Source organism: Hyperoodon ampullatus (genome assembly GCF_949752795.1).
Source record: "Hyperoodon ampullatus genome assembly, chromosome: 10".
Classification (NCBI taxonomy): domain Eukaryota; kingdom Metazoa; phylum Chordata; class Mammalia; order Artiodactyla; family Ziphiidae; genus Hyperoodon; species Hyperoodon ampullatus.
In genome coordinates this window covers 9,906,607-9,922,540 of record NC_136923.1, presented here as the reverse complement: position 1 = coordinate 9,922,540, position 15,934 = coordinate 9,906,607, and the positions used below count along the sequence as shown (strand labels likewise).

General features: G+C 37.8%; 1 protein-coding gene across 2 annotated transcripts in view; it reads left to right on the top strand.

Annotated features, from left to right (window-relative positions):
- GRM7 (glutamate metabotropic receptor 7) overlaps positions 1-15,934 on the top strand; it is a gene marked incomplete at both ends in the record, with an annotated part of 809,284 nt that overhangs the window by 397,923 nt on the left and 395,427 nt on the right. For both annotated transcript variants that reach the window (XM_079713568.1, XM_079713567.1), the window contains one exon: positions 5,458-5,612. In XM_079713568.1, the coding sequence (XP_079569694.1) occupies positions 5,458-5,612 (155 nt within the window). The remainder of the gene's footprint in view (positions 1-5,457; positions 5,613-15,934) is intronic.

Genomic DNA, 15,934 nt, shown 5'->3' with positions numbered 1-15,934 from the left:
TCCTTCCTGGGTCTTTGTACATTCTCTTCCAGCTACCTGGAATGCTGTGCTTCCCCACTTTATCATTTTAGTGCCATCCATAGTGTTGCTTTTGGGGGAAGATTTCTCTGAACAGTGTAGCTTTGATAAGTTTGTCATAACAACTCAGTTTCATAGTCTATGTCACTGATGTAATTTTACATCCTTTGATCATTTAAGTAGTGTCTGTATTCTCCACTAGTCTGTAGGCATCATTAAGACAGAGATGATGCCCCTTTTGACTTTCTTTCATATCCTTAGCCCTTATCACAGTGCTCAGTACATGGCAGATCCTCAGTGAATGTCATCAAATGAGAATGAATCAAATGCCTAGTCTGTTTAATAATTTAAGTAAAGGCCTCTCTCCCTGAACTTCTTGATGCTTTAAAATGTGGTTCTGTTTTTGCATGTAGACCCTGCGTTCACTCACTCAGTTCTCCACCTACAGTGCGTGACTGGTCCTCCAGTGTGTCCTCATCACTCCTCCATCAGGGCTTTGGCTCATGGCGTTTCTCCTCTCCTTCTCTACCTGTTGAGATTGTGTCTGTTCTTCAAGGTTTATTTCAAACGTGCCCTTCTCCATGAAACTGTTTCTGATCACCCCTTACACGTATCATTTCTCTCCTTACAAAATGCTGATTCTCTTGCTCTTAGGGCATTTTCTTCAACACTTTGTGATTTAGTTATTTAAGGCACTTTGTTGTTATAATAATACTCTTTCTTTTTTTTGCTCCAGATCTTGTCAACTCATACTTTTCTTAATCATCTCATAAATTTTTTTTCTTACATATTTTGCACATTCTAAAATATGTAATACATTGATAAGGTGTGGCCCCCTGTTTTTATATTTACGTACATGGCACATAAAAGATTTATTTACTAATAGCTCTGGTGATTAATTGGTTGTAATATCCTTGACTTGCAGGTAGTGTGAGGTTTTAGTTTGCTATGTAAAAAGCTATAAAATCTGCTCAATAGCTATGCTTATTATTTTTTTGCATGGGAGTTTGTGGTTGAACACCATTGTGTGGTGTGACTCATAGAAGTGACAGCAGTAATAGTTTTTGAGCACAGTAATAAACGTCAAGTGCATACATAAATTTCTTCCAAAACATGAACTTAAGCCCACTGTTAACCCACAATGTTATGTTATTTCTTTTTTCAGAAGATCTACACTGTAGATGGGGAATTTTGAGATTTCTTAGAACATTAATTTCAAATAGTTTGTCAGAGAGTAGCAGTGAGAAGACCTTAATATCTAGATTTTGAAGCTAAGTGCTTAATCAGTCATGGGTACTGATAATCTGAATGCTAGGCAAGAGTGTATTGTTTTCCTGAAACACTTTTTTTTTCTGATTATAAAAGTAATACAGGGAGGTGCTTCCCTGGTGGCGCAGTGGTTGAGAGTCTGCCTGCTGATGCAGAGGACGTGGGTTCGTGCCCCGGTCCGGGAGGATCCCACATGCTGCGGAGCGGCTGGGCCCGTGAGCCATGGCCGCTGGGCCTGCGCGTCCGGAGCCTGTGCTCTGCAATGGGAGAGGCCGCGGCAGTGAGAGGCCTGCGTACCGCAAAAAAAAAAAAAAAAAAAAAAAGTAATACAGGGCTATTGTAATCCATTGGAAGATAATGGAAACATTTTTGTCGTTGCATTTTAGTTAAAGGAATCCTTATGTTTACTCTGCCCCCTGATTATCTAGAAGAATTAAAGGTTAGAGAGAATAATCACAAACAGGATCGCAGGTAATCCCCTATAAAACTTGCTATCCCAACCCTCAGAGATAACCACTAATAAAATTCTGGTTTAACATTTGCAATTATTTTATTCTAAACATAAGTAAGTTTTCCCCAACAGAATCAGGATCGCATGGAATTTGATATTCTACTTTTCGCAATTCACGTCTCATACCATAATATGTTTAAATGGTTTAATCTTATTTCTCTTAATAAATTAACCCACACTTTTATGTAAACATATTAAGATGAATATTTACTTTTTGTATTTATATCAGTTTTGCCTTTCTTACCTTGTTATAGTTGGCTTCTCCCCATCCTTTTCATGCTCTTCAAACCTCATCAGCACTTTCTCAATGAATTGTTATTAGCAACAAATTGTGCATTATCCTTATTTTTCTGTGCTGTCATACAACTCTATACTTTTAAGTACGCATATATTCATATATGTGGGGCCAGCCTTCATTATGTAAGAACTGAATAGTCTTTTGCAGTTTTTTTAATTTGACTTTTTTTTTTCTTAACAATACCTGGCAGAAATCAAACTATGTATAATTTTAATTGGTCTCTAATCCATCCTTTGGATGCACTATCATTTCTTTAACCAGTCCCTTATTGCTCTGCATTTAGGTTATCTCCAGTAATGAACATACGATTTTCACAGCATCAGTAATCATATCCTTTGGATAGATTAGTATCAATAGAAATGGTATCTCTATGGATAAAAGATTGTGTTTTATTTTGTGAAAATAATAAAGGCACATAATTTTTTTAAAAAACAAAATATGACTAAAACATTTTTGATGCAAAACATTGGTCTCCTGTCCCATCCCACCATACTCTCTGGTTTTGTTCTCCTTGAGCAATTATTTTATTTCTTTAAGCTAATTCTACTGCTCTGACCTGCATAATGTGGTTATACTGCAATTTTGGAACTATTACTTTAAAATATTATCTATCAGTTCCTCTTATGTGACGTAGAATTTGGCTCATTTACACCTCCTTTATCTTCCCAACATCTGATTTTCATTTAGTAAAAATCAGAGTTGACATTATTATGATCGTATAAATATTATATGCTACAGCATCAAGTATTTTTTCTATGATATGATTTTGGGGGAAAAACTTTTTGCTTTTCCTGGACTTAATATGACAGATTTTTTACTTGCATAGTTATCTTTAATATTTTATTATTAATGTCCTAGGTCTATCCCTTTTCCCATATGTTCATATATATAAAATAATCTGTGAGTTCCATTACTTTTTCGGACACTTCCCTCCTGAAAGCTCCATCTTTCTGTTTTAAACTAGAGTGGTCTCTATTATTTTAAGATTTTCTTTTTCTTTCTCTCTCTCTTTGTTTCATTTTTATTCATCATTTATTTTCTTTTTTTGCTGAAGTGCACCCTCCAATGATTTTCTAGTAAAGGAAAAATTAAAGAAAAGCTTTTTTGTGTGTTTCACGCCTAAAAATATTCTTATCCTGCCTCCACACTTAATTACTAGTTGGAAATGTAAGGTGTAGTCTCATATTTATTTTTAAATACAGCATACCTGGCATGTAAATGATTTATAGCAAGTATCTATGGTGACTAATGAGTTACAAAACTTGAAACTTGCAAGGAATTTGAGATTCTAAGTTTGGATAGAAAAATCTTTAAGATCCCTTGGATATCTGTCTGTCTATCTATCTATCTATCTATCTATCTGTCTTTCCTTCTATCTGACTGTCTATCTACCTTTATAGATGCCAGTTCTATTTGTATAGAGATTCTGTGTGTGTTAAATATTAGAATTCTAGATTATGAATTTTTTTTCTCAAAATTTGGAAGGCATTACTTCATCATCTGTCATCCTTTTTTTTTTTTTTCCCTTCTCTTGAGAGGTTGGTAATATTCTGCTTCTTATTACTCTCCAGAGGTCCCAATTTTCTCTTGAAAGCTTTATTCTCACTTTTTTCCAGAATTCTTAATTCTGTGACATGCTTTATTTCCCCCCATTAAATTTCTGGATGAGTCTCTTTTAATTTGGAAATGCATACTTTCAATTCCTTGCAGGTATTTTTTCATTAAAAAATTATTTAAAACTTTAATTTCTCTTTACATTTGTTCTGGAAATGCTATTAGTTGGATGTAAGTCTTCCTGGGTTTATTCTTTAAGACACATCTTTTCATGTGTATGTTACACGTTTTTGTTGTTGTTTTGCTTTCTGAAAATGTTTCTTCACTTTCTTCTTTATCTCTTCTAACTTAATTTTAGTTTCATATTTTTAATAACTAAGGATTATTTCTTATTGTTGTTTCTATCTCATTCTTGATAATAGAGATGATAATTCTCATTTAACTGCACTTGCTTCTTTTTTGTTTGTTTGTTTGTTTTGGTATATTTTCTCTGCCTCACTCCACACCAATTTCCTTTCCCTTGTTAATTTATTTGGTTTCTATTTTACCTTGGGAATTTTCCACAATGATGGGTCATTACCGGCAGTTTCCATTTGAGTAAGACACAGAGAGTTCTATGTACATGGGCAGAATTTGTCAACTGATAGGGCTCTGGGTGGACTGGTCAAGCATCCCAGTGGCCATTCCATGAGAGAATATCTCTGTGTCAGTATCTAGAATCTTTTTCCTGGGGTGGTTCAGATTTTTCCAGAGAAGCTGTTTTCTGCCTGGGACAACACACCTTTGGTTTCTAGAATTCTGTAAGCAGAGGTGAAAATTTCCTAGAGAGTCTTACCATTTCATTTCTTAATGGTAATTTAACTTCTTCCCTCACTCCCACCACCGTCATGTTTAACTCACCACCTCACATCTACCACCTTTTACCGTTTGGGTGTTCACAGTATCAGAACCTATTCCTTAGGATTTTATTTGAGAATTACCATTCCATATGTTGCCCAGATGAAAGAGAGGGAGACCTTTGTTTTTTGCAATTTCATAGACAGTTTTTCAACCAATCATATTGTATTGAACCATGTACATCTGTGGTACCTGGTATCTACAAGTCCTGAGAGGCAAACCAACCACCACTGCTGTTATTACCCACCAAAGTAGTTTCTGTTGCATAAATGTAGTTACCTCTTATCCATCCCCTGTTCTTCCAAAAATATTATTGTATTAATTTCATGAATAATGAGTTTCCCTTTTTTATTTGCCCTTATTGCCCTTGTTATTTGTATACTATTTTCATTTATAAACATGAGTTGTACACATTTCAAGCTTAATGTGAATTTCTGTTCATTTTTATAAATAATTCACGATGCTTCATTTAGACTGATATATTGCTTTGAGAAAAGATATGTACTACCAGCAGCGAATGGGAGTGCTCATGGCTCCAGCCTCATGCCAAAACTCACAACACAGAATAAAACCAAATGAACGTTTTGGGCAAAATTAAATATTGTGTTCTAATTCACATTTTCTGCCTTTTTAATGTATGTGAATAACCAGTTTACTGGTTATTTATATTACTCCTTTTATCTTTTGATTTTTAATACTCTGCCTATTTACCTCAAGCTACTTTGATTACTTGTCTTATTGGTTTACAAAAACTCTTTATATATTAAGGATGTAAATCCTTTTTCTTACTATTGATCACTTACTTTTTGAGAAATATTAACTTGCTTTTCTTCTGCTTGATTCCTAATATGTATGTGTTCAATAGCTGCTCTTTATCATTAACATATATTTTTAATGTTCCTCTCCACAGGCAGATCCTTGCAGCAGCCAAAAGAGCTGACCAAGTAGGCCATTTCCTTTGGGTGGGATCAGACAGCTGGGGATCCAAAATAAACCCACTGCACCAGCATGAAGATATTGCAGAAGGAGCCATCACCATTCAGCCCAAGCGAGCAACTGTGGAAGGTATGAGTTTTGTCAGTAGCATGATACTCTAAGAGAATGGTTGGTGCTGTGTAGGGTGGCTAAACGTGTGTCTCTTTGTGGGTTGGGTTTTTTACATAATTTATGCAGGATAGTTTCAAACTTGCAGCCATGAAATACAAATGAGGCCCTATATCTGGTCTCTTCTTTTAGTTGATAGTCTTCTTTTGAAAAGATCATGTTATTTTCATAATAATATCCCAATTAGTATATATCCTTTGTTTTATTATGCTACAAGAGCTTTCTGAAAGATCATTGCCCTTAATAAGAAGTGAAATAATAACACAATAAAAGTGTATATAAGCGAGCTGCATTTTCTAAGAGAGTATTTTCCCTTTGTAATTTATCCATTACTTCCACAGCAGGATAACCATAGGGATTCTTTCCCCCCATTACCTCTTGAGGTCTCTTCTGACGCCCAAGATCATACAGCATATGATCCAGCTCAGGCACCGACATCACCTTGCCTTCCTGGGGCTCTTTTGTTCTTGCTTTCTTTTTCTCTTTCTCTTACCTTCTGAAATTGCTGCCCCTTTTCTTTTTCTTTGCCTTCCTTGCTGCTGTGAAGATTCTTCGAGAGGTAGAAGGAGGAGAGGGCGTTTATTGGCATCTTTCTGATCTAACAAAAGTTGCTGATTACAATTTATGTTCTCCTTTAATTTGAATAGTTATTGCTAAAAGAAGACACTGTAAAGAAAAGCAGCTCCTCCGCTGGTATCCTGCTTTGTCTTCCTTTTCGGATGGGCCAGGTCTCCAAAGAGTCCATAAAACATGCTTTGCACGTTAAAAAGAACTCCATCCTCTCACTCACAAAGAATCAAATATCTGCCTTTCTTTCTATTCTGTCTCTACTCCAATCTAAGTAATTATTCTCCCCAGAATGCATGATCTATCTATCTTTTTAAACAAGCCAGGTTGTGGTTCTGTCACTGTTTCCTTTCTGTGTTATCTCAGGGAGATAAAGATCCCATGAGTCACCCATGTGTTCACTGAGAGACTTTGAATTAATTTCATTCCCAAATATATGTCCGGAGAAGATTGCCTGTCTTCCTACCCAACCCAGTACGTCTGCAGATGAGCAACAAGAATAAAAGCCATTTTAACTCTTTCCACTCCTTTTCACTAAAAACTTACCTATCTACTGTGTGCTTTGCTCTGTGCTGAGTTGGAAAAATAAGAAGAGGACAAAAATCCCATCCTCAAAGCATACAGAGCTCGGTAAATGTATCAGATAATAGTTGATGACTATGTGACATGAGAAATACTGTAAGCACAGTGCGGAATAGATGGATAGACGGTGTGGGGTAAGATAAAATGCAAGCTTGTCTAGGGTGGTGATGCCGTGGTTGCGGAAAGAGGCCTGAGAGGAGGTAAAACAGGAAGTGATGCACTAAAGCTCATGAGGCAACACGAAGAAACTCCTGTACTCCGCACCCAGGAGGTGGGAGCTGAGGAGGGAAGGAGCAGCGCCTACTGGGGTAACTTCAAATACTTCCTTCTGCAGCCCAGTCCTGCATTGTAGCCATCCTCAAATCCCTCCAGTTCTTTTTTTCTTTACATTTTGTTGTTAACATCTTTATTGGAGTATAATTGCTTTACAATGGTGTGTTAGTTTCTGCTGTACAACAAAGTGAATCAGCTATACATATACATATATCCCCATATCCCCTCCGTGTTGCGTCTCCCTCCCTCCCACCCTCCCTATCCCACCCCTCTACGTGGTCACAAAGCACCGAGCTGATCTCCCTGTGCTATGCGGCTGCTTCCCACTAGCTATCTGTTTTACACTTGGTAGTGTATATATGTCCATGCCAGTCTCTCACTTTGTCCCAGCTTACCCTTCCCCCTCCCCGTGTCCTCAAGTCCATTCTCTCTGTTTGCATCTTTATTCCTGTCCTGCCCCTATATTCTTCAGAACCTTTTTTTTTTTTACATTCCATATATATGTGTTAGCTTATGGTATTTGTTTTTCTCTTTGTGACTTACTTTGCTCTGTATGACAGACTCTAGGTCCATCCACCTCACTACAAATAACTCAATTTCATTTCTTTTTATGGCTGAGTAATATTCCATTGTATATATGTGCCACATCTTCTTTATCCATTCATCTGTCAGTGGACACTTAGGTTGCTTCCATGTCCTGGCTATTGTAAATAGAGCTGCAGTGAACATTGTGGTACATGACTCTTTTTGAATTATGGTTTTCTCAGGGTATACGCCCAGTAGTGGGATTGCTGGGTCGTATGGTAGTTCTGTTTTTACTTTTTTAAGGAACCTCCATACTGTTCTCCATAGTGGCTGTATCAATTTACATTCCCACAGACAGTGCAAGAGTTTGCTTTTCTCCACACCCTCTCCAGCATTTATTTCTTGTAGATTTTTTGATGATGGCCATTCAGACTGGAGTGAGGTGATACCTCACAGTAGTTTTGATTTGCACTTCTCTAATGATTAGTGATGTTGAGCATCCTTTCATGTGTTTGTTGGCAATCTGTATATCTCCTTTGGAGAAATGTCTATTTAGATCTTCTGCCCATTTTTGGATTGGGTTATTTGTTTTTTTGATATTGAGCTGCATGAGCTGCTTGTAAATTTTGGAGATTTATCCTTTGTCAGTTGCTTCATGTACAAATATTTTCTTCCATACTGAGGGTTGTCTTTTCATCTTGTTTATGTTTTCCTCTGCTGTGCAAAAGCTTTTAAGTTACATTAGGTCACATTTGTTTACATTGTTTTTATTTCCATTTCTCTAGGAGGTGGGTCAAAACGGATCTTGCTGTGATTTATTTCATGGAGTATTCTGCCTATGTTTTCCGCTAAGAGTTTTATAGTGTCTGGGCTCACATTTAGGTCTTTAATCCATTTTGAGTTTATTTTTGTGTATGGTGTTAGGGAGTGTTCTAATTTCATTCTTTTACATGTAGCTGTCCAGTTTTCCCAGCACCACTTATTGAAGAGGTTATCTTTTCTCCATTGTATATTCTTGCCTCTTTTATGAAATATAAGGTGACATGTGCATGGGTTTCTCTCTGGGCTTTCTATCCTGTTCCAATGATCTGTAGTTCTGTTTTTGTGCCAGTACCATACTATCTTGATTACTGTAGCTTTGTAGTATAATCTGAAGTCCGGGAGCCTGTTTCCTCCAGCTCCGTTTTTCTTTCTCAAGATTGCTTTGACTATTCGGGGTCTTTTGTGTTTCCATATTATATATTGTGAAATTTTTTGTTCTAGTTCTGTGAAAAATGCCAGTGGTAGTTTGATAGGGATTGCATGGAATCTGTAGATTGCTTTGGGTAGTAGAGTCACTTTCACACTGCTGACTCTTCCAGTCCAAGAACATGGTATATCTCTCCATCTGTTTGTATCATCTTTAGTTTCTTTCATCACTGTCCTGTAGTTTTCTGCATACAGGTCTTTTTTCTATATAGGTAGGTTTATTCTTAGGTATTTTATTCTTTTTGTTGAAATGGTAAATGGAAGTGTTTCCTTAATTTCTCTTTCAGACTTTTCATTATTAGTGTATAGGAATGCAAGAGATTTCTGTGTATTCATTTTGTATCCTGCTACTTTACCAAATTCATTGATTAGCTCTAGTAGTTTTCTGGTAGCATCTTTAGGGTTCTCTATGTATAGTATCATGTCATCTGCAACCAGTGACACCTTTACTTCTTCTTTTCCGATTTGGATTCCTTTTATTTCTCTTTCTTCTCTGACTGCTGTGGCTAAAACTTGCAAAACTTTGTTGAATAATAGTGCTGAGAGTGGACAACCTTGTCATGTTCCTGATCTTAGAGGAAATGCTTTCAGTTTTTCACCATTGAGAACGATGTTGGCTGTGGTTTGTCCTATGTGGCCTTTATTATGTTGAGGTAAGTCCCTCTATGCCTACTTTCTAGAGGGTTTTTTATCATAAATGCGTGTTGAATTTTGTCAGAAAATTTTTTCGCATCTATTGAAATGATCATATGATTTTTCTCCTTCAATTTTGTTAATATGGTGTTTATCATTGATTGATTTGCATATATTGAAGTATCCTTGCATTCCTGGGATAAACTCCACTTGGTCATGGTGTATGATCCTTTTAATGTGCTGTTAGACTTTGTTTGCTAGTATTTTGTTGAGGATTTTTGCATCTATGTTCATCAGTGATATTGGCCTGTAGTTTTCTATTTCTGTGACATCTTTGTCTAGTTTTGGTATCAGGGTGATTGTGGCCTCATAGAATGAGTTTGGGAGTGTTCCCCCCTCTGCTGTATTTTGGAAGAGTTTGAGAAGGATAGGTGTTAGCTCTTCTCTAAATTTTTGATAGAATTCACCTGTTAAGCCATCTGGTCCTGGGCTTTTGTTTGTTGGAAGATTTTTAATCACAGTTTTAATTTCAGTGCTTGTGATTGGTCTGTTTATATCTTCTATTTCTTCCTGGTTCATTCTCAGAAGGTTGTGCTTTTCTGAGAATTTGTCCATATCTTCCAGGTTGTCCATTTTATTGGCATATAGTTGCTTGTAGTAATCTCTCATGATCGTTTGTATTTCTGCAGTGTCAGTTGTTACTTCTCCTTTTTCATTTCTAATTCTATTGATTTGAGTCTTTTCCTTTTTTTTTTTTTGATGAGCCTTGCTAATGGTTTATCAATTTTGTTTATCTTCTCAAAGAAGCAGCTTTTAGTTTTATTGATCTTTGCTGTTGTTTCCTTCATTTCTTTAAATTTATTTCTGATCTGATCTTTATGATTTCTTTCGTTCTGCTATCTTTGCAGATTTTTTTGTTCTTCTTTTTCTTATTGCTTTAAGTGTAAGGTTAGGTTGTTTATTTGACTTGTTTCTTGAGGTAGGATTGTCTTGCTATAAACTTCCCTCTTAGAACTGCTTTTGCTGCATCCCATAGGTTTTGGGTCATCATGTTTTCATTGTCATTTGTTTCTAGGTATTTTTTTACTTCCTCTTTGATTTCTTCAGTTATCTCTTGGTTATTTAGTAGTTATTGTTTGGCGTCCATGTGTTTGTATTTTTTGCACATTTTTTCCTGCAGTTGATATCTCGTCTCATAGTGTTGTGGTTGGAAAACATACTTGATACGATTTCAATTTTCTTAAATTTACCAAGGCTTGATTTGTTACCCAAGATATGATCTATCCTGCAGAATGTTCCATGAGCACTTGAGAAGAAAGCTTATTCTGTTGTTTTTGGATGGAAAGTCCTATAAATATCAGTAAAGTCCATCTTGTTTAATGTGTCATTTAAAGCTTGTGTTTCCTTATTTATTTTCATTTTGGTTGATCCGTCCATTGGTGAAAATGGGGTGTTAAAGTCCCCTACTATGATTGTGTTACTGTCGATTTCCCCTTTTATTTGCCTTATTTATTGAAGTGCTCCTATGTTGGGTGCATAAATATTTACAATTGTTGTATCTTCTTCTTGGATTGTTCCCTTGATCATTGTATAGTGTCCTTCTTTGTCTCTTGTAATAGTCTTAATTTTAAAGTCTATTTTGTCTGATATGAGAATTGCTACTCCAGCTTTATTTTGATTTCCATTTGCATGGAGTATCTTTTTGCATCCCCTCACTTTCCATCTGAATGTGTCCCTAGGTCTGAAATGGGTCTCTTGTAGACAGCATATATATGGGTCTTGTTTTTGTATCCATTCAGCCAGTGTATGTCTTTTGGTTGGAGCATTTAATCCATTTACATTTAAGGTAGTTATCGATATGTATGTTCCTGTTACCGTTTTCTTAATTGTTTTGGGTTTGTTATTGTAGGTCTTTTCCTTCTCTTGTGTTTCTTGCCTAGAGAAGTTCCATTAGCATTTGTTGTAGAGCTGGTTTGATGGTGCTGAATTCTCTTAGCTTTTGCTTGTCTGTAAAGGTTATAATTTCTCTATTGAATCTAAATGAGATTCTTGCTGGGTAGAGTCATCTTGGTTTTAGGTTTTTCCCTTTCATCACTTTAGATATGTCCTGCCACTCTCTTCTGCCTTGCATAGTTTCTGCTGAAATACCAGCTGTTAACCTTATGGGGATTCCCTTGTGTGTTATTTTTTGTTTTTCCCTTGCTGCTTTTAATATTTTTTCTTTATATTTAATTTTTTTTTTTTTTTTTTGCACGGTACACAGCCCTCTCACTGTTGTGGCCTCTCCCGTTGCAGAGCACAGGCTCCGGACGTGCAGGCTTAGTGGCCGTGGCTCACTGGCCCAGCCACTCCGCGGCATGTGGGATCCTCCCGCATCGGGGCATGAACCCGCGTCCCCTGCATCGGGAGGCAGACTCTCAACCACTGCGCCACCAGGGAAGCCCTGTATTTAATTTTTGATAGTTTGACTAATAAGTGTATTGGCATGTTACTCCTTGGATTTATCCTGTATGGGACTCTCTGCTCTTCCTGGACTTCATTGAGTATTTCCTTTCCCATATTAGGGAAGTTTTCAACTATGATCTCTTCAAATACTTTCTCAGTCCCTTTTTTTTTCTCTTCTTCTTCTCAGACCCCTATAATTCAAATGTTGGTGCATTTAATGTTGTCCCAGAGGTCTCTGAGACTGTCCTCAATTCTTTTCATTCCGTTCTTTATTCTGCTCTGCTTTAGTTATTTCTACTATTTTATCTTCGAAGTCACTTATCCGTTCTTCTGCCTCAGTTATTCCGCTATTGACTCCTTCTAGAGAATGTTTAATTTCATTTATTGTGTTATTCATCATTGTTTGTTTGCTGTTTAGTTCTTCTAGGTCCTTGTTAAACATTTCTTGTATTTTCTCCATTCTATTCCCAAGATTTTGGATCATCTTTACTATCATTACTCTGAATTCTTTTTCAGGTAGACTGCCTATTTCCTCTTCATTTGTTTGGTCTGGTGGGTTTTTACTTTGCTCCTTCATCTGCTGTGTGTTTTTCTGTCTTCTCATTTTCCTTAACTCACGGTGTTTGGGGGTCTCCTTTTTATAGGCTGCAGGTTCATAGTTCCCGTTGTTTTTGGTGTCTGCCAAAAGATTGGTTCAGTGGGTTGTGTAGGCTTCCTGGTGGAGGGGACTAGTGCCTGTGTTCTGGTGGATGAGGCTGGATCTTGTTTTCTGGTGGGCAGGACCACGTCCATCGGTGTGTTTTGGGGTGTCTGATACCTTATTATGATTTTAGGCAGCCTCTTTGCAAATGGGTGGGTTTGTGTTTCTGTTTTGAGAGTTGTTTGGCATAGGGTGTCCAGCACTGTAGCTTGCTTATCGTTGAGTGGAGCTGGGTCTTAGTGTTGAGATAGAGATCTCTGGGAGATCTTTTGCTGTTTGGTATTATGTGGAGCCGGGAGGTCTCTTGTGGACCAGTGTCCTGAACTCAGGTCTCCCACCTCAGAGGCACAGGCCTGACACCCCGCCCAAGCACCAAGACCCTTTTAGCCACACGGCCAGGTGCATGGGGAGTTTCTTGCCTTTTGGGAAGTCTGAGGTCTTCTGACAGCATTCAGTAGGTGTTCTGTAGGAGTTGTTCCACATGTAGATGTATTTCTGATGTATTTGTGGGGAGGAAGGTGGTCTCCACGTCTTACTCCTCTGCCATCTTGAGGGTCTCTCTACGTGTTGTTTTTGAAAATGCTCCTGACAGAAGATAGAGATGCAGCCAAAGGTGTTGCGTGTAGTGCCAACTCTCTGGTTCCACGGATTCCCCCTTCCAGTTCTTTAAAAAGTTTCCCATTCATTGGGAAAACTCTTCCCTCTCGTAGAGTAGCAGTCACTGCGCTATTTGCCTGATTAACTCCTTTCTATTCTTTGGGTCTCTGCTTAGATATTAATTTTCCTTAGAAGCCATCTGCAACCATTGCACCCCATCCAGGTCTGGTTAGGGGCTCCTTCTGTTGCTTCTATTGCACCCTACATACTCCATACCATTATGATACCTCTTTACTTGTCTCTATGTGGAAACCTATCCATTATGCATCGTTGTACCACCAGCACCTTGAACTTGGCCTGGATATGGCAGGTGATCAAACGTGTTTTTAAGTGGTTAGATGCCTGGATGGATGGAGGAATTACAGGCAACATAAAGGTGTGGCACAAAATATGGATGATAAGTGGACCAGAGTTGGATCATGAAGGGTCTTAGAAACTACACTTAGGAATTTGTATTTCAGGCAGCATCTGAGTATGAAAATGAGATGTGATAAGAGAGATTTAGAAAGCTCACTCAGATGACTCTGTGGAGGGGTGAAGTGTAAGATTTGGGTGGGTGTCAAAGCAAAGCAACAGATTACAGGGTCTCTTCTGAGGTCCTCTCTTCCTAAGTGGTAGGTACATTGTAGGCATGTTAGTAACTCCATGGTTTCTACCTCCAGCTTCAAGATATTTTAGGAAATTACTAAGTACTTCAAAAGTTTATAAATTCTTGAAACAAAATACTTCTTCATGTATATATAGGGATACACAAAGTTATTAAATTAGACACAAAACAGCATCCTGAATCTGCCAAGAAAAATGTGGTCTCAAAAATGGAGGAGAAATGGTATTATGAATGAAAGTACTATTGAAATGTGATGGAACAGCAACTCTTCATGCAAAACTCTCCATTCCTCCCCAGATAGAACATGAGGCTTTTCATGTGACTGTTTAGAAACGGTGTGGCTTCCATCTAGCCATATTGTCTTCTACATTGATAAAAAGAGCAGCCAAGATTAGTTCACTAATGTTTAGGATGAGACCACAGGATTGTGGCTATGCATTTATAGTGCCGCACTCCTAAGGAAGTGAAAAAGGAAATGCATTCCATCGCACTAAGTTTTCTGAACAAAGCTATGAAATATCTCAAATGAAACTACAGAATGTATTCTGTATGAACAATTAAGTTTTCCTCTCCTGTGTTTTTATTTCCTTTTCTTTTCCTTTTTGGTGGTTGTTCCATACTGGTTTCTACTGGGATGGACATCATCCAAATAGTCATAATACTGCTACATCCCTCTATCTTTGCCTGGGTTGTGCAATGCTGTACCTTGTAATGTAAATAAGAAAAACCCAATCAATAATCAACATGTCTTTTTTCCTTTCGATCGTATTTTGAACACATTTGGCAAACACCTAAATTTTTGGCTTGTCTTCTGTGTATCTGCATGAACAATTAACAACAAATTGCCTTAGGCCAAAGGGCTAGCAAGTGCATTGCCCCTGTGAAAGTCGTGTTCATCTTCTTTTAGCCTCTATCTGTGTCTATTCTCCATTTGTAGAAAGCAAGTCCTCAGTGTTTGCTAGCCCAGGGGGTCATTTTCCCCCACTTTCAATTAGATGATGATAGGAACCGTGCCCGGGAAAGGTCACCCCTGGCCCTGTTGTCTGCCCAGCATTCACGGGAGATCTCAGAGTGTTTCCAGACTTGGCAGCACTTCTCCAGCTCCTGAGCCAACACTCTTCTATCATTTTTAGTTTTTCTGTATTGTGTGATGAGTCAAGGGACCCCTGGCATTTCCCTCTCTTCTGTTGCCCCATTAACAGGGATCCCCAGTCATTGTCTCCAGCCCTGACCAAGTCTTCAAAGCAAAATGCCCAAATCGCCTTCCACTCTTTGCCCTCCAAAATGCTCTACTTCTCTGAGGGTAGGCTGTCCTGGGCATCCTCTGCTTATAGCCAGCAAGGATCATGGGCCAGGTTCTTTCCATCTCTGACATAATCATTAACATTAGGGAGCGAGCATAATGAAGGGTGGATTTTCAAAGCCGACTCTAATGGTTCTGACTATTGGTGATGATTTTCAAATGGGTCTATAGCACAGCTTGGTTCCTGAATTAAATCTGTGATACGTGTAAGAAAAGACAAAAAGCGCTCTGGACCTGGCATGAAAAAGTTGGTTATTTCATGCATTTTCAAGCTCAATATAGAAACAGTTTCTTTATTTTTTCTTAAAACCAGAGATCAAAGCTTTGAAAAACTGAACTAAAATGTTTTTGGCTCCAATTTAGATATATCCTACTTTAGTCTTCCTTGATTACCTGGAATGTTCCACACACATCATAAAGTTTTGTTAGGGGAATGAGAGAAAATGCCAAGAAATGGAATATTGCCTTAAACCACAATATTATTTCTAAGCAATGCTATAATTAATAAAAGACCTGTAACCTTGTTTAATGAAAGAGCAGTGAGACTATTCCATGTTCAGTGTTACGACAGTTTTTTTCATTGAATCTGTCATAAATGTTTGTAAGCTCTAGCAAGGTATCAGCCACTGATCTAAACACTGAGCTATAGCGAGTGACAATGCAGATCACACCCCTGCTCTCCTGGAGTTACCCTCCTAATATGGAGTTGACAAGTGATAAAGAAGAGTATAAATAAGAAAATA